At 42.9% G+C, this 25,030-nt stretch overlaps 1 protein-coding gene across 1 annotated transcript in view; it reads right to left on the reverse strand.

The window, feature by feature from the left end:
* Bmx (BMX non-receptor tyrosine kinase) overlaps positions 1-25,030 on the reverse strand; it is a 66,446-nt gene that overhangs the window by 19,447 nt on the left and 21,969 nt on the right. The window contains exons 7-12 of the mRNA XM_041639977.1: positions 19,444-19,619; positions 13,722-13,778; positions 11,023-11,094; positions 10,064-10,117; positions 4,781-4,835; positions 2,526-2,605 (exon numbers count right to left, since the gene is read on the reverse strand). Coding sequence (XP_041495911.1) covers positions 2,526-2,605; positions 4,781-4,835; positions 10,064-10,117; positions 11,023-11,094; positions 13,722-13,778; positions 19,444-19,619 — 494 coding nt within the window. The remainder of the gene's footprint in view (positions 1-2,525; positions 2,606-4,780; positions 4,836-10,063; positions 10,118-11,022; positions 11,095-13,721; positions 13,779-19,443; positions 19,620-25,030) is intronic.

Here is a 25,030-nt window from a genome sequence, read left to right on the forward strand (position 1 = left end):
GTGGGGCATGCAGGAAGAAAAGCACGGAGACATGCTTAAATCCATCATCTAGGCCTCCTCGTTCCGAGCAGCAACAATACTATTGTTACCATCAGCTTAGCAGGTGTCTGCTCTGTGCCGGGTTGTGCCATAATCCAATAACTACATTGTGCATGCTTTCCATGTAAATCATTTTCTTCTTTCCTTCCGGTTCCAAAATATTGGGATGAGTTCACGCACAACAACTCAGGCCAACCAGGAATAACATGTCTGTCTTAGATTTTAGAGTTCAGTTCTAATAGTCACTTGCTAACTCCTCTGGTTTATATAAAGATCGGATGAGATTATGGTGTGTGTGTCTGTGTGCGCGCACGCGCATATGAGCTCTACTTGCCACTCAAGAACAAATTTATCAATGAATGAATTGTTCTTATTGTAATACAAACCAAGTTAAAAACTACAATTTAAAAAAAAGAGGAGAAGAGAGGATATTTCCCTTTGCTGCAAATGACTGACCTGCTTTTGGTGTTAGTATAAGCTGATGACATTTCATGAAAGAGTTTTGCTTTCCCAGTCCAAATGGATATACCTACAAAACTACTTTTTAAAAAGGCTATTGCTTTCATTTAATTCCTTATCTATTTGATAATTTTCTGCTGGATCAGCTTCAAAAAATGAATCTGGGGGAATGAAGCTTGAAAGGGAAGACATTTGACATTGCATTTGGCTCTAGCCAGAGGGCCACAGCTGTTTTGACACTAAGTGAACAGAATGTTCTCTAGTTATTGGATTTGTTTCAGCCAATGACCATGTAAAATATAGTATATATGCTTATTAGATACATGGATTCTGGTATTGGCAAACAATGTAAGATCATTCAAGATATACTCTATTATTTCAAGTTGGATGTAGGTATGCTGTAAAACAAATCTCAAAATAAATACCTTCATCATCATCTATTACAAGTACATGCATACGCTCTGTGGGATGGGGCACTCGTCGACACAAGCCATTCAATCTAGCTGTTAAGAAATATTTCTTTTAAATGGTCCAAATCAACTAAGCATTGGTCTGACCCCATCGCCAAAACACTGAAGGTTTCCCAGACACATATATTATAAGGAAATATGGCTTGGTTATTTGTTTGTTGGCGGTGTACCTTCAGTTTGGGTGCTTATTCAGTTTCACAGACTGCATTTTTAGAGCTCCCTTTGAACCCCAATCTCCTCATGCGTGAAGGGACAAATAAAAACAGTTTTCTTGTTTACTACTGAGGGGCTTTACAAGAACTAAAAGAGGTACTGGCCCTTGAGAAAGTGACTTATAAAACTCTGGAAGATGCGTGCCTATAATCCCAGCCCTGGGGAGACAAAGGTGGGAGGCTCAAGAGTTGGAGGCTACGTAGTGAGGCTCTGTCTCAAGAAAACCAACTTCTGGAGGGGGTTTCTGCTGACGATGACTTTAGTAGGCGGCTCTCAAAAGTCTTACACACCTGAGGCTTGTCAGGCATGTAAGCGGAAGCTAAAGTACTTTTTCAACAACACCAGAAACAGTAACTGCTTCTTAATTGGGTGTTACTATGTGCCAGACATTATCCTAATCTAATATGTGCGTTATTTCATTCAGTGAACATCAAAATCGTTTTTAAAAAGGTAAACCCATACATATTTACTAGCACTGTTAAAACATTAAAAGACATTCAAGTCGCTAGTAATTAGATCGCAAGCCCTCGCGTGGCAATCCAAAGTCACTGAACTATGGCTACTAAGCTATACGAAATTGTATCACTTTAATTAAAGATTCTGGTCTACATTTGGCCACCTCAAAGTCATTGTTAGGTGGGTGAATTTAAATACTGTGGCTTCCTGTTTGATGGACACTGTGGGTGTGAATGTGGGAAGTAATTTTAATTATGTGTACCTGGTCACAGGCCTACTTTGCAGCGACCATTGCTGTTTCATTTAACACCACCTTGTTGCTTTGAATGCATTAAAAATCACTATGACGAATCCCTTCCACATGAGGAAGTTCAGGCCCAAAGCAGGGAAGAAAATCGCTCAACATCATAAAGGCCTGAAATGCCAAGGCAGCTGACTTTGACCTAGAACTCTCACCCGCAAAGGGCCACAGTGAGAGGGAAGCTACTCGGAGAAGGCGGCAAAGCATAGGATTCAACCCACAGAAAAGGCTTACTGAGAACGGGGCACTGGGGCGAGCGTCTCAGCTCAGCAGCCAAGTTTGTTTTTTTTTATTTAGAAGTGCTCTTCTTGGGACAAGGATCTCAGGCTGCTGTTTCAATTAATGTGTACGGAGGTGTGTTGAGTTCACATCGTCTGGAGTGGACAGGAGAGGGTCACTCAGAGCACGGCTGTTTGCAATTAGAGGGGAAAAAGGCAATAGCTAATGGCTAGATTCAATGCAAATACTTTGATCCCAAATTCTGAAGTTCAAGAGTGGTGTCATATCTCAAAATATGACTAAGTGGTCACCGTTTTCAAACAACAGTCACAAGGATGCTAAAAGACATAAACCTACATTGTACTTACTTCACAGCCTTACTAAATAAGGACACGGTGTACATTCCCGCCTGGCTGGAATTTCTCACCATAAAGGCTCCTTCTTTTCCCTGAAAAGGACAAGTCATTTTTGTTATTTTTGAAAGTGATTTTTATGTAGGCAGTAAGGAAAAAAATACTTTCCATCCACTTTAAATGCCACCAAAGGAACAGGTTACCCAAGAGTTGACACAGACGGGCTGTCCCTCAGCTTAGCTTTCTTCCTTTTCTCAATCAATTCTTTCCTCCTTTTCCTCTTTCCCTCCCTTCCTCTTTCTTTTTTGGGACATGGGATGGAACTCAGGACCCCACCTTTGCTAAGCAAAGTGCTGGAGCGTAGAATTTTATCCTCACCCAAGTCCGTATCTTTTTCTTTTCTTTTCTTTTCTTTTTTTTTTTTTTAGACAGGGCTTTTCTCTGTGTAGTCCTGGCTGTCCCGGAACTAGCTCTATAGACCAGGCTGGTCTCATACTCACAGAGATCCTCCTGCCTATGCCTTCTGAGTGCTGGGATTAAAGGCATGTGCCACCACCGCCTGGGTCCAAGTCATTGTCTTTACAGATCCATCCTGTGTGAACGCTTCTTCTCTAGATAATTGGCAACTCTCTAAAAGTTTTGTTTTATTTCATACTTATGGAAGCTTAACATTTTCCTGTTTGAGAAATAAAATTTGTGAACACACACACACACGCCACTATAATCATATTCTGGAAATGTTTGAGAAAATTAGCAACGAAGAATAGATGCTTTGCTAAAGTTCTACCCTTTGTCTTTTGCAAGGTTTGTTCCAATTTTAACTAGGGCCAAGTTCATAAGAAGCACAATAAACCATGGATATAACAATTTGCCAAGTAATCTATCACATTCTGTTAAGAACGTCTCAGAATGTAATTTGTGTATTTAGTATTTTATTAGGCTGAACTCTACCAAAGTATCAATTTCATAGATGAAAAGAATTTCCTATGGGCACGTTCCTACCAATTAGCAATAAAATCAAGTAAATTAATTCCATATCACATCTGCTATGCTCGGGTTTAGGTGCTAATGAGCAGTAAAGACCAGCTGAGGAAAATAATCACATCAACAATCCACATTAAGTCATTTTTTTGGACTTAGGGTGTATAGCTCAGTAGTAGAGGGCATGTGTGTTATTTTGAATGAGATTGCTCCCCATTGGCTCAAATATTTGAATGCTTGGTTTCGAGGTGATGGACTGTTTGGGAAGCATTAGGAAATATGGTCTTGTTGGGGGAGCTGTGTCACTTGGGGTGGTGGGGGTGAGGTTTTAAAAGTCCACATCATTCGAGTTGGCTCTCGGTCTCATGGTCATTGTCTTAACATGTAAGCTCTCGGCTATTGTTCCAGTATCATGCCTGCCTGCCTGCTGCCATGTTCTCCACCAAGATGGTCATGGATTAACCCTCAGGAACTGTAAGCAAGACCCTAATAAACTTCTTCTTTCTCTTGTTTAGTTGCCTTGGTCATGGTCTCCCTTTACAGCAATAGTAAGGAACAAAGACAGCATGCCTAGCATATGCTAGCATATGGGTTCCACCTGCAGTCCTGAAAAGTGAAATCATCTCTCCTATTTGTGACTCTGTGATAATCTCCTCCCACCTTGACTTTGGAATGGATCACGTGACTTGCTATAGCCAATGGGACAGTAGCCAATGCTGCCAAAGCAGAGAGTCCCTAAGTACTTCATGGCTGAGTTTATCCTTTTGGAAGGTTTTCTATTCTGTGAAGAGAATACAAACAGAGACTGGAGAGGCTGTGAAGGGAAGGACTGTGGCACTCTGGTTGGCATTCTCAACTACCCACCCTCAGCCATCCATCAGCAAGACATGGAACTGGCTCAGCTGCCGTGCACAACTGCGAGAAATCCGGAATCTTGTTTGAAGCCACTAAGTGTTGCAGTGGTTTATTTTTAAAGAAAAGGTTATTGAGTACATGGCAGAAGGACAGTAAGCCACTCAGCGACTAGAGTGCCACCTACAACTTGAGGTAGTTTATTATACAGCCATAGGTAAGGTGACAGGAGACCCTCGTAACGCAAAGGGTGGACAATCAATGCCATGATGAGTTGCAACACTAACTATAATGTTTTTCAGAAAAATGCATTCACCCCGGGCCCAGTCAGAGACAGATATTCTTGGGTTGAAGGTGTAGCCTATTGGTAGGAATGCACACACACACACACACACACACACACACACACACACTGAGGAAAAAGAAGAACAATTTACCTTTTGTCTCAGTAATTGCTCAGATTGTGACCTGGAGATATTCCCAGCAAACCAGCTGCAAAAGAATTCTGAATTTGAGAATTGATAATTTTTCAATTATACAACTGTCCCTCAACTTTTGAGTCTGCACAGTGAGGCATCAGCCTATATCATAGATATTCAAACCTAACTATTGGGCAGCGAGCATAACCTGAGGATATTTTCAAAACCCAGCTTCTTAGTCTCCATTGCGCAGTCTACTTCTGGGATGAGGCCTGCACTATATTAAATTGTGAATAGGCTACTAGAAGCCTCCTAGGTGACTTCTAGTTAGCCTACATTCCACTATTTTGAATGGAGGACCAGAGATTAATTAGATCAATGATGATCCAATGGGAAAGTCAGGGTGGCCAGTGATAAGCACTCTTGTCTTTGAACACCATCATCTTATTTTAATAACCCAATAGAAGCACATTTTATATCAACTATTTTCAAAGCAAATGCTTTAAAATATTTTTCTTCAGAGCAGGAAGAGATAAACATCTAAGATGATGTCCAGACAAGAGGCAAAGATATGTGGGAAAGCCAAGTAGAGTTCTTTTTCTTTAAAAAAATAAATAAACTTTGCTCTTGTAATTAATGAGCCAAGAACATCATGTCTTATTTTCTATGTGAAACTCAATAAAAAAAAATTGTCTTGTGTGAGGTTAACTCTGTGTGTGGCTCTCTCGCTTGAGCTAAAGTATCACATACGGGAATAAGTAGGGGATGAGGTAAAATGGCACATGGGTTTGGGAAACCTGGAGGAGCTGGTTAGAGGGTAACCCCTGAAGATGGAAGAAGCGCAGAAGAGTGAAGGCAGACATGAAGGCTCGTGAGGGAAAAGCAATCTTCCCAGTGAATGGGAACTGGTATTTTATATGGTATCTGTATTCATGGAAGCAGGAAATAATAGCAGCTGAAGAGTTCAATGAAGTGGAGAGATTCTTAGACCAGCCAGTTTGGAGGTCTGAGTTCTAGAAAAAACTGCCTCATGTATAGTTGATTTTAAACAAGCCTCTTAGCACTTTTGACCATAGACTTTTCCATCTGTAAAATTAGGCTATCCTGTTTTGTCGTGAGAAGCACAATGACCAAAAGGAAGTTGGGGAGAAAATGGGAAAATGGTTTGTTTCAGTTTTCAGGTTACAGTCCATCACTGAAGGAAGATCCTTGGAGCAAAAGCCAGTGGAGGAGCACCGCTTACCGGCTGGCTTCTGCTGCCTTGCTCAGCTAACTTTTTTTGTGGTTTTCTGAGACCGGGTTTCTCTGTGTAGCCCTGGCTGTCCTGGAACTCACTTTGTAGACCAGGATGGTCTTGCCTCTGCCTCCTGAGTACCAAGTAATCAGCTAACTTTTTTATATGACTTAGACCCACTTGCCTAGAGATGGTACAGTCCACAGTGTACTGACTCTCCTTCTTAATAGCAATTGAGAAAATGACAGCTATGCCAGGTGGCGGTGGCACAAGCCTTTAATCCCAGTACTTGTGAGGAAGAGGCAGGTGGATCTCAGTGAGTTCATGGCCAATCTGGTCTACAAAGGGAGTTCCAGGACATCCAGGACTGTTATACAGAGAAACCTTGTCTTGAAAAACTAAAGGAAGGAAGGAAGGAAGGAAAAAAGGAAGGAAGGAAGGAAAGAAGGAAAGATGGAAAAGAAAATGCTAGCCAGAGGGCAATTTCTCAGATGAGGTTCTCTCTTCCCAGGTGTATCAAATTGGCAACCAAGATTAGCGATCACAGGGCTGATCTTGAGCAGCCCTTTTCAACTCTACCCTTATACATAATTAACACTTGAGGTATTCATGATAGTTTTCTTTTAACTCACATTTCAGTGTAAGAACAGCTAATCAGAAGGTCATTGAGAAAATGTGATATAGAACCCAGATCCTTAAAACAGGGATTGGGACGCCCACATACGATTGGATAACTGAATGTGAGGGGGTCACCAAAAATGGTGATGGTAAAAGGTTCCTGAAAGAGTAGCAAGTACAAATTCATTTAAAACTAAACGTGCAAAGAATCGGGTATTTCTGGCAGTGCTCCCCTGTGTTGCATGCCACGCCTTCACTGCATCCTTGTTCTGAACACCTAATACGCACACATTGCAGTGGGCACCTCATCACACACACCGCCATTAAACGCTGTCTGAAACAGTGTGGCTCAGAGGCAAGGCCCTGTGCTTTATGGACCACAGCATTTGAGCTATCTGTGCAAAGTTTCCTGCTCTCATGGAAACATAATGGTTTAACTACTGAAAACAAAGATTCAACCTTTGAAACAAAGATTCAATCTTCTCAGCACGTAAGTATTAAATTGGCATACCTTCTGAAAGTTTTTATTTATTTGTATTTTATGTACAATGCTTTGCATGTGTATACCTGCAGGCCAGAAGACGGCATATTATCCTATTACAGATGGCTCTGAGCCACCACGTGGGTTCTGGAAATTAAACTCCGGACCTCTGGAAGAGCAGCCAGTGCTCTTAAGTGCTCAGCCATCTCTCTAGCAAAACTGGTATAACTTTGCATTGTTTATTATTAAAATGTTTCCACCTAACAGTTGCCGTTTGACCTGTTTACTGGAGTTTCATTTGAAAAAATATTCAATGAATTTTGGCTTAGCATTAGAGCAGACTTTCCACTTTCTTAGGCGGTAGGCAGGTAAGTGGTGCATATGCATGTAGGTAAAACATCCATAGAAATATAATATAAAAATATTTTTTAAATATCTCAGTAAAACATTGACGATGCTCTTTCTTCACTATCTGATATTCAACCAAGGTGTCCTTCGTTTTGTAATATAAGCAAGCAAATTTTCTTTCATCTATAATAAATGGCCAAGTTATAGGTATATCAAAGAATGGTTTTAAACAAAATTCTTTGTGATTTATTACAGTAAAAGTTTGGTTTCTATACTTATTTTATAAGTCTATATACTTGGGGGGAGGGTCATAAAACTTTTTCTGGTAAAAAAAAAAGGACTTGTGAGCAAAAGAGTTTTAAAAGTCCTTCTCTGGGCTATATACCTACAGGTGGATTGATGAAAGGATCAGGTATAGATATACGGACTTGGACATGAAAGGCAAGAAGGCATATATACTACATTGTCCTAGGCAGCCTTAGCATAGCCTAGAGTCACCTGCGAAGGGAGTCTCAGTTGAATGATGGCTCAGACCAGGCTTCCTATGAACACACATGTGGGGATTGTCCTACTTGTTAACTGATATAGGAAAGTTGAGCCCACTGAGTGGCACCATTTCCTCGTCATGTGGTACTGGGCCATATAAGAATGTTAGCTAAGCATGACCCTGTAAGCCTGCCACCAAGCAGAATTTTTTCTTCTTTTCTGCTTTGCTTTCTTGGCTGTACGTTCCCTGGTTGGGGGTCATGTAGCAAGCAGTCTTGCCTTCAAATCCCCGCTGGAGTTCCTGCCCTGATTTGTGCAGTGACAGAATGTTACCTATAGGCATAAGTCAGATAAATCCTTTCCTCCCTTAAATTGCTTTCGGTCAGTGTTTCATCGTCACAACAACGGAAAACAATCCAGGACAGACATCTTCCTAACGCTTCACACCAATAGACTTGTTACCTGGGCCATTATTTTGCTGAACCTCAGTTCTGCTTATTTTTAAAAATTTAGTATTCTACGTGAAAAGAGCAGGGGTCCAGCTCCCGCCCTAGCATGATTTTTTGTCTGAATCCCAGAGCTTCCATCTTTATGTGAACGAAGTAGAATTGCTCATGGAATTATGACTGCAAGACAAATGATCCAGTGACAGTGGCCCTGTCGGGATAGGAATCAGGGGGTGTCAAGTAAGATGTGGGGTCCTATAGTCCTGTAACTCTTGAGTTCCTTTTCAGAGGGCTTTGGTTGTTTTTTTTTTGTTTGTTTGTTTGTTTGTTTGGTTTTTTTTTGCAGAAGATGGGGTTTTAATGATAATTTCCACAATGTGTAAATATCTAAGATCATTTTAACAGTAGAGAAAATCTGGTAGAGCTTCAATTTACATGAGTGCTAAAGACTACAGCTTGACACTTTCAATATTTGCTCTCTTCTTGGAGACAGGAATCGAAGCAGAAATCACAGAGAAACACTGCTTACTGGCTTGCTTTCCATGGCTTTCTGCTTTCTTGCAGCATTCAGAGCCAAGAAAGGGGTGGCACTGGGCTGGGATGGACCCTCCCACTTGTCAATCATCAATCAAGAAAATGCCCCACAGATATGCCCACAGGCCACTCCGATAGAGGCAATTCTTCAATTGATGTTCTCTCTTCCCGGTTGACTCTTGGTTGCCATCGAGTTCATAGCTAAAATGAACTACTAAGAGAAGGCTGGAATGTGGGAACGAAATAGTAACACGAAGGAATGGAGGACATATCACACCTTCCCTAACGTGACAGGCATGCTTGAACTAGAGTAGATTGGAGGAAACATACAGGCCTGTTGTAAAATTTCTCACTTTACATGTAACTAATAATTGCTTTCACTCAAAAGAGAACATAAGCATGCAGAATCTGAGAGTCCATATGAATTCTAAAACTTAACTAAAGTCCTTTTAATATTGAGTGTGTGCAAAATACAATATGCTATATTATTCTCATCTTTCTTTAACACTAATCTTTAAGTCTAGGAGGCAATAATGTCAACATTTATAGAATGACAGGAAACCCTGAATTTTGGAAAGAACATTAATGGCCCTTAGGCCTACCGAAGGACACAATTAGGGTGACCATTTATTCTTATTTTCCCAGATCAATTTACGCCATACGTCTATTGGAATGTGTCTGTCTGTCAGGAATCTCAACTTGGATGTGAAATAATAAGGCCACTCCATGAACAGGACTCTGTAAACAGAAATGCTGCATGCTGAGTAGTTCAGTGTGCTGCTGTGTGCCATCAGTGCATCATACAAGTGCCTCCACAGTCCCTGGATTAGAGGGCTCCACCAGGTAACGAATGAGCAGAAACATTGTATTCTTTATCTATGGAATGAAAACACTGAGCATGTGATAAAGCCAATGAATATATATGCAGCAGATTTAGATGGTCCACACTAGGGGAAATATCTTTTTATTGATAATTGATAGCCAAGTTCATTGCCACTTGCTGTTTAGAAAAATGGCTCAGAGCCTCACATGAATTTACCCATGTCAATACAGCCTGCTGCGAAATTCTGAGCAATCTGTCAATGCTGTACAGGCATCAAGCAAAAACGTCTAATCCTACTTTTAGAAGAACGTATAAGACTTTGAACACTCACTCATAATCATCCAGATTTTCCTCCTCTTCAGATGAACTTGACTCAGGGAATCCCCTTAAGAAGAGTCCAGAAACAACATGAATGTCAAACAGACAAGTCAACCAAGAAACAATCCAAGCTCCTGGTACAGCCATGGCAAAACTCTTACTATTTTATCCACATATACAAAATGAAGTTTCTGCTAAGTGTCCTCTCTGCACTTGGGAAACCTATCAGCAAAATGAAAAGGCAAGTCATTCACAAACTGAGTCTATGCCTAGTGCAGTAAGAGAATGGCTCTTTCACAAAAGTGGTGTCTAGGAACTCAGGTTATGTAGATTCTTTCAGAAGAGAAACATTATGAAACACATGAAGAATCCTTCAAAAATGTCTACAGTATAAAGTTTGAAAAAGTTGGTGCTATACCTGGAGAGATGGCTCAGTGATGAAGAGCACTTCCTACTCTTACAGAGGCTTTGGTTCAGTTCCCAGCACCCACATGGTAGCTCACAGCTATTTATAACTCCAATTCTCAGGGATCCAATGTCCTCGTCTGACCTTTGTAGACACTACACATATATGATGCACTTACATGCAGCCAAAACACTCGTACCCATAAAAAGAAAAAAGAAAACGGAATAATATTTTTAAATGTTAGCGATGTGCATGGAGCTATTCTTAGGGAAGAATCATTTATTCGGCATTGCCTTTTCTCTTGTTAGAGATGCCTTAGCCAGTGTACCATAATACCAGAGTACATAATGAGTGATCAGTAGGAACAATCAGTGTGAGGGTAACTGGAACCAACAAACCCTCAATGAGACCCACCTACAAATTTAGAGGCAAACTACATGGACATTTTTTTTGATTATATTTACTTTGTATATAAAGCCTCATTGCATACTTATTTTAAATTTGGTTAGTTTTCCTGTAAACAGAAGTAAAATTTGAGGATAAAGTAGTATCTATATGGGATTTACCAGGACATCTTTGAGGTGTTGTGATATACAATATTTCTTTCCTCGTGGTGACTGCTGGCAGCATCTTCCTCACTGCAGACAAAGAGAGTTGGTTACTATGGTGAATGGGGAAGTTCCTGGAAAGCAGCCAGCTCTTCTACTGACCCTGCTGCAAAGGCTCGTTAACAGATCAGAACATTGGTAATTGTGGAGAGATTGGGATGCTGCAGGCTCAGAACCTAATTTTGATTTAGCTGCCTCAGGTGTGTATGACCAAACATCCTTGAGACTGACAGGCAAACCTTTTGCAATGTATTTACTTAACAGATCACTGAAAAACTGTAATAAAATGAGGAGGACATGACTATTCCTGAAGTCTGGAGAAGATTTTCATTGTAGTTATAAGGGAGAAATCAGGCAGAGGGAAGAGTCTGGGCTGAACATGGCTGGCAGACTAGACCAGACCATGAGAGGAGAGAGGGGGAAGAAGAGCAAGAGATGAATGGCCAGCCAAAAGAGGTGTACCCAAAAATGACAACTGGCTGCATTATGTAAGAAAGAGAAGCTGGATGAAGGGAAGGGAAGTAGAAGCTTCTCCTTGGAAGGGAGAGATCTGGGATGGGGACCAGGGTGAGAAGTGTTGGGAGGAGCCACAGGTACTGAGTAATGCTGGGAGACTAGGCAGCAGCTGCTGTCTGCTTTGATATGTTAATAGGCACCTCAGCCATTTGTTCATGGATTTCTTTGAGACCTAATAACCACTAGCTTCCATGACCCCTAGAACTAAATTGTCATTAGGTAATGTGAGAACCAAAGTTAAATGTTGGGGGCTATTTATGTTTTCTCTCCCTTAAGCAACTTTCTTTGACCCACATACACCTGCAATGGATGTGCTTGATCACACATAAGAGGGAGGTATGTGGGCAGGAAATATATAAGAATGTATGCTTGCTCCTGATTGGATGTAGATGGAAGGGGGGGGGAGGAAGTGAGTAGGCAGGACATATGTCTGGATATATGCTCGCCTCTGATTGGAACTGATGGGCCCCTTGTGGGGCTGCCTTTTTAAGCCTCTACCGTGGCCATTTTCTGGGAACTGAGAGATGGACCTGGCCAGAGAGTCCATCAACCTGACCAGTATTTAGTTAAAGTTTGCTTCAAATTTGGCTTTCAACTGTGGTAGTGGTTTTATTCTCTACTGGTGGGATTAACAGTAATATCTGAGGCCTGTAACATAGCACCCCCCCTTTATTATATTTCCCCTATCTCTGATGTTTCCACCTATGCATTTGAAAAGCTTTCTGCTTTTTGATGTTCTTTGTTCTGTTTCTAAAAAGAACCTCACGAGTCAGGTTAGTGTTGATAAAGGCTTAATCCCAGCTCTTGGGAGACAGAGGCAGGTGGATCTCTGTGAGTTTGAGGCCAGCCTGGTCTACAGAGCAAGTTCCAGAACAGCCATGGCTGTTACACAGAGAAACTCTGTCTCAAAGAAACAACAAAATAGCAAAACAAACAAATGAACAACATTTGAACAAAACAAATGAAATTGCTGTCATTAGAACATTGAATTTGGAGTGACTTCAATTTGTGTCCCTGGGCCATGGGCACTCATATATGGTTCCAAACCAAATTCTTCTGCCCCGTGACAGTTGTGATTTCTTTTGTGTTGACAGTGCATTAATAAATGTACGATTAGCGAATGTTAAGTGACAGCGTGATTTGTTTGAGATCGGTCTTCACTATTTGACCTTGACATTTTGCTCCTTTCAGAACAAAGGAGAACTGCTAATGATGATCTAAGGGCCCCACACAGAAGGAAACCTGGATCAGGAGATCACCCAGCTTGACTTGCGCTGCTTTTCTTGCGCATGCATGAGCACTCTCTCCTTTATGTATGTTTAAGCATGTTATTTTCCCCTCTGTTGATTAGAGCTGAAAGTCTTGAACTTGTGATTCATCTGGACACAGATGGAGCAGCAAGATTTGCATAGTCCTTTGCCACCCATCATTTTATCTCATTCGTTCTGGGTGTTAAGAGCATGAAGAAGGGTCTATCTCCTCCTAAAATCCAAGGGTTGCTTTGTCTGGGAATTTAGAACCCATTTCCTGTTTGCCTTCATGACCCACCTCTTTTTCTAAACTACAGTTCACAGGGACAAAGTACTTTGGCTAGGAAACAGTCCTCTGGCTTTGTTTCAAGAAATGTCTAAAGAATTCTAAATGCCCTCAAATCCTAAAATGCTTCCTCCCCACCTGCTCAACCAGTATTGCCCCCCAAAAGAGCCTTTTGCCTTCCCTCTCTGTAAGAAACTCTCATTGAAAAAGGCAAAGCTATTTAGCCATTTCCTGAGCTTTTATTGTGTGTGTGTGTGTGTGTGTGTGTGTGTGTGTGTGTGTGTGTGAGAGAGAGAGAGAGAGAGAGAGAGAGAGAGAGAGAGACCAACTTGCAACAACTTAAAGGAACCAGTTCTCTGCTTCTACCATGTGAGACCTGGGATTGAACTTGAAGCATCAAAGGTGACCTGATGGAACTCAAATGCTCAGGCACAGAGCATCTTGCTAGTCCAGATCTCTAAGAGCACTGGGCAGTAGTCAAACAAATGCAGCCCTTTCCTCAGTAATCAGTTATGGACACTGTACTTGGAAACTAGTTGCATCCGAGAGTGAAAAGGACCGTGATGATATTTAAAGACATTTAAATCCAGTGGAATAGTACTTACATTCTTTCAGGTTCCACATGACCCTGTGGCTGCATCATTGGAACAGTGAGGCATTTGCTTTAAGTAAAAATAATGAGTGTGAGAAGAGTCAAGGAATATGAGCACAAGAGAAGATAAACGACAAGTCAGAGAGATGCTCTGCATTTTCTCTGCATAGAGACAGACATCAGTAGCACTCTGCAGGGAAGCTGACATCTGTCAGAATGACAGTGGACAGTGTGGTGGGGGCTGAAGTCTGAGACAGCAAAGAAGGAAGGTATTAGGATCCAAAAATTATGCTGGCCCCTGTCACCTGGCAGGATGCACCCTGGCAGTGCCCTGGTCAGCCCAGGGGCCTATGACTGCTACCTCACTACATTGTCTGTATGCGGGTGCAAAAGGTCCCTTTAAGAGACAAGTTCCGCCCAGCACTTGGGAGGCAGAAGAAGGAGTATCTCTGTGAGTTCAAGGCCAGCCTGGTCTACAAGAACTAGTTCCAAGACAGTTAGGACTGTTACATGGAGAAACCCTGTCTCGAAAAACAAAACCAAAAAAAAAAAAAAAAGACAAGCTCTGCCCATTTCTGCTCTCTTTTTCTGCTGCTCTTCTGAAGAGGCAGGCTGGTCCTTGCTTCTTTTTTTTTCCCTCTGGTTTTTTTTTTTTTGTATTAATCTTTCGCTCTTCCACTCTTCCCTCTCTCCACTCTCTTATATTAATAAAACTCCCACGTAAACTCTGCTCTGCCTGCATGGTGAGTCTGTCCCTTACTTTTTGTGGGCTCTCCCCTGCTGTGTGGCCCCTTAGTCCGCCAAGTTACCTCTCCCACCAGTTTACAACAGAAGGGATAACACTTGTCTCTTCCTGCATGATCCGATTGCCATTCAGTTAAACATTTATTGAGTATCAAGTGTGGCACAGACCCCAAAGATACATTCACTTTTTATCAGTTTATATATTATTGCCTTCAATGTGCTTTCAGTTCTGAGTTTGGATAGCATCATTGGGTTGAAAACTTGAAAGGACTAAGTAAGCCCACCTGAAACTCACTCTTTTGTATAAGAGAGGCATTTTACAGATTCTGTGTTTAGCACTTGTAATGGTCTGTCCTGTCTCTTTGAGAGACAAACCCCATCCATTCCCTCCCCTGTCTACCAGACTACCAGATCTTCCTTCCTGCCTGCAGTCTGACTCCTCCCTTTGGGTCTCTCTCCCAAAGAGGGAGCTGCTGTGTGGCTCCTCTCCTCTCCTCTTCCCACCTCTCTCTCTCTCTCTCTCTCTTCCTCTCTCTCTCTCTCTCTCTGTGTGTATGTGTATCTCTCTTTCTCTTACTCTCTCTCTGTCTCTCTCTGTCTCTGTCTCTGTGTCTGTCTCTCTCTCTCTGTCTCTCTCTGCTCTTCCCCCATCTCCCTTCTCCCTTTTTCCCTTACCCCTCCATAACCCACTAAATAAATACCTACTTCCTCTGCATGGTGTGCCTACCTATCTCAGTTCTCACCCACCATGCAGATCATCCATGTCTAGGAACTGCTGGCCGTCATGGCCTGGGGGCCACTCAGGGACTCCCTGCCTGGGACCTGGCTGCCTTGGGGGTTTGCCGTGGTCTCATGCCTGCTGCCTGCCACCACTCTGGAACCTGCAGCATGGTCTTAGGATCTGCTGCCTGCAACCACTTAGGGACCTGTGATATGGTATCATGGCCTGCTGCCCACTGCTGCCACTTGGGGACCTGCAGCATTTCTGCCACTGTACCCCTTGGGGAACCTGCAGCATTTAACTTAAACCATTACATTGGTGCTGCCTGAGATGCAGAAGGCTCTCCTGCCCCTCTCCCAGGGTCAGGATCCAGAACCGTGTATTTTTTTTCCACAATAATCACATGTTCCATTTGCCTAAATGCTGACCTCTACGCACACCAGCAGCTTCAGTGGTGAGTTTTCCCCTTCCAGTCCCCAACCACAGCCTTCACAGTTATGGTTGAGCCCTTTGCTGCATTCTATAGCTATAAAACATGACCAGATGACCCAGGGTCAGTCCTCCCATGCTAGCCCTGCACACACTGTGTGATACATTCGGCTAGGGGCCCAGGGACCCAGGTCCCTCGGATTTTTCTTTCTTCTTTCTTTTTCTTTTCTTTTTTGTCTTTTTCTTTTTCTTTTTTTTCTTTTTTTTTGGACCTCTCATGAGTTGTTCCCACTATGAGAGACCATTTGGAGCAGCCTCCATCCTCTCTGGCTTCCTTGTTGCCAGGACTGGAGTCAGTCAGGCTTTACCACCCTGCCTATAGAGAGGAGATGTCCCTCTATAGGCCCTGCTGTGTTTGTTCACTGTTTTCACAGGTTTTCATGCTTTCAGCTATGGTATAAACCCTCATTCTGCCAGTGTCTCAACAGCTCCACTTTTCCTCACACTGTCTCTGCCATCACTACTGCTGCCAAAAAGATTGGTCAGATCCATGAGGCAGCTGTTTTCAATTCCAGTCTTTTATTCCCTGCTGCAGCTTGTAGCATGGCAGCTCAGCAACAGAGTGAATCACACCTCTAGGTCTCTCTTCATACAACATGTAGCTGCTGCCATTTTGACTGAGGTCAGGTGACTTCACTGCCATCTTAACTGAGAGCCAGGTCAGGTGACCAAGTTCTACCATCTTTACTGAGATATTCCCTGCCTGGTTCCCCAGTGTTAACTCTGTTACATAGGTGACCTTACCGCCACTTTGACTGAAGTCGGGTGACCTTACCGCCATCTTGACTGAGGTCAGGTGGCCAAGTCCCATTATCTTTACTGAGGTATTCCCTGCCTGGTTGCCTGGTGTTGACTCTGTTACATGTGTTTTTTGCAGTGGCATGCCTTTGGTAGGGCCCACCAAGAGCATCTACTTTGCCCAATTCCTTTTCACTCTGTGTGTATGTGTGTAAATACATGTAACTTAAATACACCTATGTTTACAGTTATATGTTATAATTGTCTGTTCATTGTATCTCATTCCAGACTACAAAGCAATAAGTCTCATGTTTTAAATTGATATGTATTTTTAAATCTCTTAATCCAACCCTGCTTTATCTGTTAAGTCGAGAGCCAGTACAGTCAAGCTCACACATAGCTCTCTGGGCAGATTCTATACTGGAGTTACAACTCATCTATACCCAGTAAACAGCCCTCAACTCAGAAATCTGGGAAATATGGCATTTAAATATTCAATTATTAAAAGACTTTTTATAACAAAAAGAGACAGGTTGGCTCCTAGCAGCAGCACTCTATTTCTTCCAAAGAAGACAGAAGACAAATGGGCACACAACAATGTCCATCTGCAATTCACTTCAAATGCCAAGCTCTGACCACTGGGAAAAACTGCCTTTCATCGAAACTGAAGATCACCAGACAGTGGACAGGATCTCTGGAATCGACAGCCTAGTTGCTCAGGTCAAGATAGTCTTGTCTTCCTACAGATTCTTTTTTTTTAATATTTTTATTTATTTATTATGTATACAATATCCTGTCTGCCTGTATGCCTGCAGGCCAGCAGAGGGCACCAGACTCCATCACAGATGACTGTGAGTCCCCATGTGGTTGCTGGGAATTGAACTCAGGACCTTTGGAAGAGCAGGCAATGCTCTTAACCTCTGAGCCATTTCTCCAGCCCCCTTCCTACAGATTCTTTAGCCCAAAGAATCTTCTGGAGTCTGGCAAGCCCTGCGCTAAAGAGCAAAAGGCAAATATGACCTTCACTGACCATGGAGGACCCTGAGGAGTAGCTCTAGGTGCCAAACAAGTAAGTTCTCTGTCGTTTTTTTAATCAATAACTCCTCAAGTATAATTTTATCCTTTTCAAAGATCTCTGATGCAGTTTGACAACTGAGAGGTTTTTCAGTTTAAAAGGACAACCTCACCAAACAAATTTCAATAAAACACAAATACAAGTTATTAAGGTGTGTACCTACAAGTTATAAAGGTATGAATACAAATACAAGCTATCAAATTTCTCTTTCATGCTGTCTTTCATAGTCTTAAAAATATTTTCATTCTGATATAAAATGCTACTGTTTAAAACTTATGTTTTCATAAACCCAAAGAATTCCTGTGAGTTCCAGGGAGCTGAATTAAAGGATCTACCTTAAACAGGTCAGATACACCCCCCTCAATTCCCTGGTCCTATTTTTTTTCTAAACTTAACTTTGTCCTCTGTTCTGCCACTACCTTAAACAGGTGTAAGAGACACCAGACATTTCCATACCACAAACACTGGACAGGAGCAAAGAGACCAGCTACACCAGGATGTGACCAGCACCCAGCTTTCTCAGGTTCTGCCCCAAGACAATGCCCACAAATAATCAGGGAGCAGTCTTGAGAATCCGCAGCCCCAATTCCTTTAACCTGTTGTGCCTAACTTCCCACCTTTTTATTATAAAAAAGAGATGGGAATACAATGATCTGTCCTTTCCCTTTAAGAGACAAGCCCCGCCTATTTCCTTCCCTATCCACCACAGAGGCAGACAGATCTTCCTTCCTGCCTGTGGCTTACCCCTCCCTTTCTGTCTGTATCCCAATGAGGTAGCTGTTGCAGTGACTTCTTCCCCTCCGCCCCCCGCTCTTCCCCCATCTTCCCTTCTTCCATTTTCCCTTACCCCTCCTTAACCCACTAAATAAATACCCATTCTCTTCACATGGAATGTCTATCCATCTGTCTCTCACCCTCTGGGGCTGCAGTTCCTAGTGGGATTGGCTGTCCCACTGAGGTCTCTCACTCACCACGTGGCTCCCTGCCTGGTTCCCTGCTGCCTTTGTGGCCCGCTGTGGTCTCATAGCCCACTGCTTACTGCTGCCACTCAGGTACTTGTTTCTGACACTACGCCCCTTGGAAAACAGCACCACTTTTACTTAAACCATACGAGCATTGTCTAGTTATTTGGGGGAAAGTAGGAGCAAGAAGGGGAAGCATTTAGGTAGAAGCCCTACCAGCATCCTTATATACCCAAAAAGTCTGGGATGTTTAGAATTTCCAGCTTGGAGCCCCATTCCAGGCCCTGCCCTCAGCACTCTGAGAGCTGCCCAAACCCCACCCTCAATACACCAAGCAGTGGCCCCTCCCCTGGAGCTGCCCTCCTCAAACTCCACCACTGAAAAAGCCTGCCCCTCCTTGGGGCTGCTCAAGACCATACCTAGAGACTATGTAAGACCTGGTCAACATATTTGTCACAAGATACCTCTCTCGTCCTCCTGAGGGCCATTCATGAGTTCTTTACTCTGTTCATTAAACCTAGATTTATTAATTCAATTTGATTGGCTTATTACATCAGTGGCAGCAGAATAACCAGGGATTCAAAACTGATCATCAAGGACTAAAATGACAAGGAGCATTAGATAGGAAAATTGAAATCTATACTTTCCTCTCCAGAGGGGCTGCTTGCTTCCCCCCTATTTTTAAGATTTATTTATTTATAGAACTCTATCAGATGTATAACATTATGCCAGAAGAAGGCATCTGAACCCACCATAGATGGTTGTGAGCCACCATGTGGTTGCTAAGAACTCAGGACCTCTGGAAGAGCAGCCAGTGCCCTTAACCCCTGAGCCATCTCTCCAGACCTCAGCTTCCACTCTTCCAGCTAAAGTACTGAATATTTTTGAAGATAGACCACCCTAGTAAAGCTAAGCCCTGTGCTGCCAGCTTTGAGGCTATGGTCCTAGAATATGAGGCAATGTCTATTCTATACTCTGAGCAGTCAACGTAAAGGTTTAGCTTTACCTTTTCAGTTTTCTTACTTGCCACCAGTCAGGGCAGTCTTCCCTTGGAATATAGCGTATGTTGATGGTTGGCTGGGAGCCATAACTTTTCTTTGAGTGGCTGTCATTTTGAGGCGGAGTGGCACTTGAGGATGACGTATCCATTTTGAGAACAGGAACCACCCGAGGAATCTTCAGCTTTGGAGGACAAGAAATTTTATTAGATCAAAAGGAGGTGCAGATCCATGAACAAAATATATCAGTTCCTACACAAAAGAGGAAGGATGGAAGAAAAGAAAGAGGAGAGGGATGGAGACAATGCTAAGCACCGACAAGGATGCAAAACAACCATTAACTCATGCTTTCGCTGGTTGGAAACTCATTTATAAGGCTGGGTGTCTTTAGCCAATAGCCCAGCAATTATATGCCCTATACCCAGCAGTGAAAACCACAGATGGGCAAAATAATGATCACAGTAGACTCGTCAGAATTTGATGAAATCAGAAACTGCCAAAATACTTATCAAGTTGATAAAATAGAAAATATATTGTTGCTGCAGTAGGCTGAGAACTAGTTCCCCAGATGGTCATGTCCCGACTCACAGAATCTGTGACTATTTTCCGTGGCAAAAGGGACTGCTGATTATGACTGAGTCAAGGTGCTGGAGATGGGGAGATTATTCTGGGAGACAGAGATGAGCCTGCTATAATCAGACGTGTCAGGGATTAGCTAGAGCATGTGAGCATGCGAGCAGGGGTAAAGCACAGAGAAGCTGCTGCCCCTCGGGCACCCAAGATGAAGGAAGGAAACCATTGAAAATGGTGGCCTTCAGAAGCTAGGCAAGGACCCCCCCCCAATAAAGCCTCCAGAAGAAATAACTGACTAGACCTATTTTAGGCTTTTGAGTTTCAGAACTATGAGGCAATAACTCAATAAACCATATTGCCTTAAATCACTGAATTGGTGGTAATCTGTTGGAACAGCAATAAGAAAATAGTTCAGTAGTATAATCACATGATAGAGTTCTATAAGCAATGATAATAAAATGTAACCACTATTTACAAATTAAGACTTCCATAAACTGAACCAAAAAAAGACAGGTAAATGACTGTGCAATCTCTCTCTCTCTCTCTCTCTCTCTCTCTCTGTGTGTGTGTGTGTGTGTGTGTGTGTGTGTGTGTGTGTGTAAATCAAGTGAGCGATCAATGAGGTTGAATATCTGGCTAGTGATTTCTCTTGGCTGATGCACTAACTGAAATGAAACCTGAGTACTCCTGGCATTTCCTGATTTTCTCTTTCTTTTTCTTTTTTTTTTTTTGGTTTTTCGAGACAGGGTTTCTCTGTGGTTTTGGAGCCTGTCCTGGAACTAGCTCTTGTAGACCAGGCTGGTCTCGAACTCACAGAGATCCGCCTGCCTCTGCCTCCGGAGTTCTGGGATTAAAGGCGTGCGCCACCACCGCCCGGCCTGATTTTCTCTTTCTTAATCTGAATGTGTTTTATGCAGATTGGTTCAGATTCTGGAAATTTACAAGCTGAGCATATTTGTGTGCTTAGTGTACATTATATGTCATTAAAAATCCATTTTGTGTGTATGAATTCTAAATTTGATTTCTTTTTCTTGCATTGTATTTTCCTCTTCTTTGTTTCAGGGATATCATTTACCTGGAGTTGAAGATTTACTATCCTAGAACCCCTTGTTATGAAGGATCCCATTGCTGATAAATTCAAAGATGGATTCTCTCCAAAGATAAACACATTATAAAATTCCTCAAATGTAATCTGAGTGGAATCACCGAAGGGCTGTTTTCCCCCCACCCCCACACACAATTCAGAAATAAACTCTCTACTTAGTACTGTGGTCAAACATACACACACACACACACACACACACACACACACACACAGGCAGGGGAGAGGGAGGAGAGGGAGAGAGGGAGGTAGAGAAGGATATTCCTATTCCTTTCATGATACTCTGATCTTTGGTTAATTTTAGCAGCTTATACTTAAAACCAGCCTTGGACTCCATGAAGATTGAAGAGTGCAGAGAGACTGTAAGAACCCGAGGGGCTGGGGAGGACCACTGCCAAGCCATGTCTTCCAGACATGATATGGCTGCTGCACTTGGGAACCCTACAGCAGCTGGGGCTACCTACAGAGGACCTGCCCAAGCCAAGTTGGTTAATATTCCTGCATGGAGGAGGGGCTCACAGGCCTCACCCCTAGCAGAGGAGCTGTTGGCAGCTGATGGCTACTGAAAGACAGAGAGTCAGTTTTCCTCAGGAGTGTGTCCCTGGTAGGTGGAGCACACTCCAGTGCATGACTCCCACACTCACGAGTATATGGGCTGCACAAATTGAGCTGTGTGTGTTATTAAAAAAATAAGAAAAGAACATGAAATTGTGGAGAGGATGTGCCGTTGGGGGTCCAGGAGGGAGTAAAGGGTAGATCTAATCAAAACATGTTGACATATGTAGGGAATCGTCAAAAGAATGAATACAATATATGAAAGGACTTGGAACCCTTGGGCCATTGAGTTGTTTGTTGATTTTCCACACATTTTCCATAAAACTCCCTTGCAAGCGGTAAGATTTGATGGTTTCTAGTTCCTAATTTGCTCTATTACTTAGCTTCTGCTCCAGCCAAAGACTTGGGAGTTTCAAGCAGCAGGCCTGCAGGAAGTACCCAAGCCCAAACAGCAATGTTTCTGAATACAAAGTAAAAGCCCAAACAGCCCTACCTAGTTCCTAGAACTACTATAACACACTGCCACATGTTTGCTGGGGCTAAGGTTATAGAATTCTTCTTTTGCAGTTCTAGAGGTCAGAAGTCCCAATTTAAAGTTCCACCCTGGCCATACTCTCTCCAAAGGTTCTAGGAGAGGCAGAGCTTTGCTGCCCGAGGTTTTGGTGGTAACGAATGTTCCTTGTCTTGTGGTATTATAACTCCAGCATCTACATAGGTCTTTATACTGCCATCTCGTCTATGTGTCTATCTCCTTGTGTCCCCTCTTCTTCTTCTTCTTCTTCTTCTTCTTCTTCTTCTTCTTTTTTTGGTTTTTCGAGACAGGGTTTCTCTGTAGCTTTGGAGCCTGTCCTGGAACTAGCTCTGTAGACCAGGCTGGACTCGAACTCACAGAGATCCACCTGCCTCTGCCTCCCGAGTGCTGGGATTAAAGGCGTGTGCCACCATCGCCCGGCCGTGTCCCCTCTTCTTACAAAAGCACCAGTCTTCAGCCTTATGGCCCACTCTCGCCCTGCACGATCTCATCCTGACCTTTAAGTATAAATTATGTCCGCAAATATCTTTTTTTAAAACAAATAATGTTACATTTTGAAGTTCTGTCTGGACATGAAATTGGGCAATGCTACCAACTGAATTTTAAAAAAAAATGAGTTATTTTTGTCAGTTGTATTGGTTCAGGAAAACGGTATAGGTTTTTTTTCTCAGAAGGAGAAAAATAATCAGAACTTAAACTATGCCATAAAGCTGAAAGGCCTATTTAAGATGATGTCCCAGGGAACCCAGAGGCCACATGAAACACCTCCTAGCATGTAACGAGGCTGCCACCTGCACGGGAATCCTAAAGTGGAGGGCTGTGGCTATCAACAGAAGAGGGGGGGCATATATTTTAATGATCCAGGGCTGTCTAATTTTGTTTGTTTTCCTATAGAAAGGCTCCACCCTGACAAAATTGGAAGAATGGGGGCAGGGGTTAGAAGGAAGGGCAGAAGCGGAAAAGGAGGGGAAAAGGGGAGAGTTGAGGAGAACTTGAGGGAATGGGATAGTCAAGTTGGAGGAAGGGCAGATATGAGAGCAAGGAAAGAGATATCTTTTTTTAAAAAAAATTATTTATTTATTAATTAAAGATTTCTGTCTCTTCCCCGCCACCGCCTCCCATATCCCTCCCCCTCCGTCAATCAACACCCCCTCTCTCATCAGCCTGAAGAGCAGACTGGGTTCCCTGCCCTGTGGGAAGTCCAAGGCTGAACACAGCAGACAATGAGGACTGCTGAGAAGTCAAGAACAATGGCACTGGGTTTTGATCCTACTGCACATACTGGCTTTGTGAGAGCCTAGGCTGTTTGGATGTTCACCTTACTAGACCTGGAAAGAGATATCTTGATTGAGGGAGCCATTATGGGGCTAGCAAGAAACCTGACTCTAGAAAAATTCCCAGGAATCCACAGGAATGACCCCAGCTAAGACTCTTAAACAATAGAAGACAGGGTGCCCGAACTGGCCTTGCCCTGTTGTTAGGTCGATGATTATCTTAAATGTCACTATAGAACCGTCATCCCATGACAGATGGAAACAGAGGCAGAGACCCACATGCGAGCACTGGACTGAGCTCCCAAGGTCCAGTTGAAGAGTAGAAGGAATGAGAATATGAGCAAAGAGGTCAAGACCATAAAGGGTTCATCCACTGAAACAGTCTACCTGAGCTAATGGGAGCTCACCAACTCTAGTGGGACAGGGAAGGAACAAGCATAGGTCCAGACTAGTCCCTCTGAATGTGGCTGACAGTTGTATGGCTGGGGCAGATTGAGGGGCCACTGGCAGTGGCATTGGGATTTGTCTCTACTGCATGTACTGGCTTTTGGGGGTCCTGTTCTCTTTGAATGGATTCCGTGCTAGGCCTGGATGTGGTGGGGGCCTTGAACTTTCCACAGGGCAGGGTGCCTTGGCCTGTCTTAGGTGGGGTGGGAGGATGTGTAGAGGAAATGGGAGAAGGGGAGGGAGTGGGATTTGTATTGGCATTTTTAAAATATTTAATTAATAATGAACTAAAAAAAGAAACCATCTAGAAGAGACTCTGTCTAAAATAGATAGAATACCCCAATATAAGACTTGGGGATGGCAATGTAAGGACCGAGTATCAAGACATCTTTCCTGTCAGAAAGTTCCATTTCGATCTGCCCTCTCAGCAGAAGATTGACACAGTTCTTTCATAAGATAAATTTTGGGAAACTCATGCGGCTGCCCACACTACCGAATCATAATAGTATAGCTATGCAAAAATATTTCTTTTTCATTGTCCTTGCTACTTGGCTTAACCCTGAAAGGGTCAGAAGGCTCAGAGGTTCCATGATCCCCACTCCAAAGCAGGCTGCTGGTTGATACAGACCAGAGCAAGGTAAAGGTAAGAAGTTGTAACTTAGAATATGGAATATGGTAGCTATAGCAACAGATGGAGGCATATGCTGGATGCTTTTCTATTGTTGATTTTTTTTTTCAAGTCAGAGTCTCACTATGTAGCTCTAAGCCATCCTGAAACTCACTATGCAGACCAGGCTGGATTTGAACTCACAAAGATCCTCCTCCTTCTGGTTCCTGAGTACTGGGATTAAAGGCATGTGCCACTATGCCCATTTTTCTTTGGAGGCTGTTCTAATGCCCAGTAATTGGGGAGAATTTTATCATATGACAATGACTGGAAAACTATGAAGTCTGTCAAAGAATGTATCTGGAGGCAGTGAAGTCGCATTAAATGGTCGGGGAAAATAACGGAGGGAATGACTTTTGTTGTTTAATGCTGTATTCCATAGACTTCCACTCCATCACCAGGATACTTTCACAAGGTAGTTTTGTCCATGTTTGTAAGAAAAGAG

Source organism: Microtus oregoni, unplaced genomic scaffold (genome assembly GCF_018167655.1).
Source record: "Microtus oregoni isolate MIOR12 unplaced genomic scaffold, Mior012 000061F_ref0000440, whole genome shotgun sequence".
NCBI lineage: Eukaryota > Metazoa > Chordata > Mammalia > Rodentia > Cricetidae > Microtus > Microtus oregoni.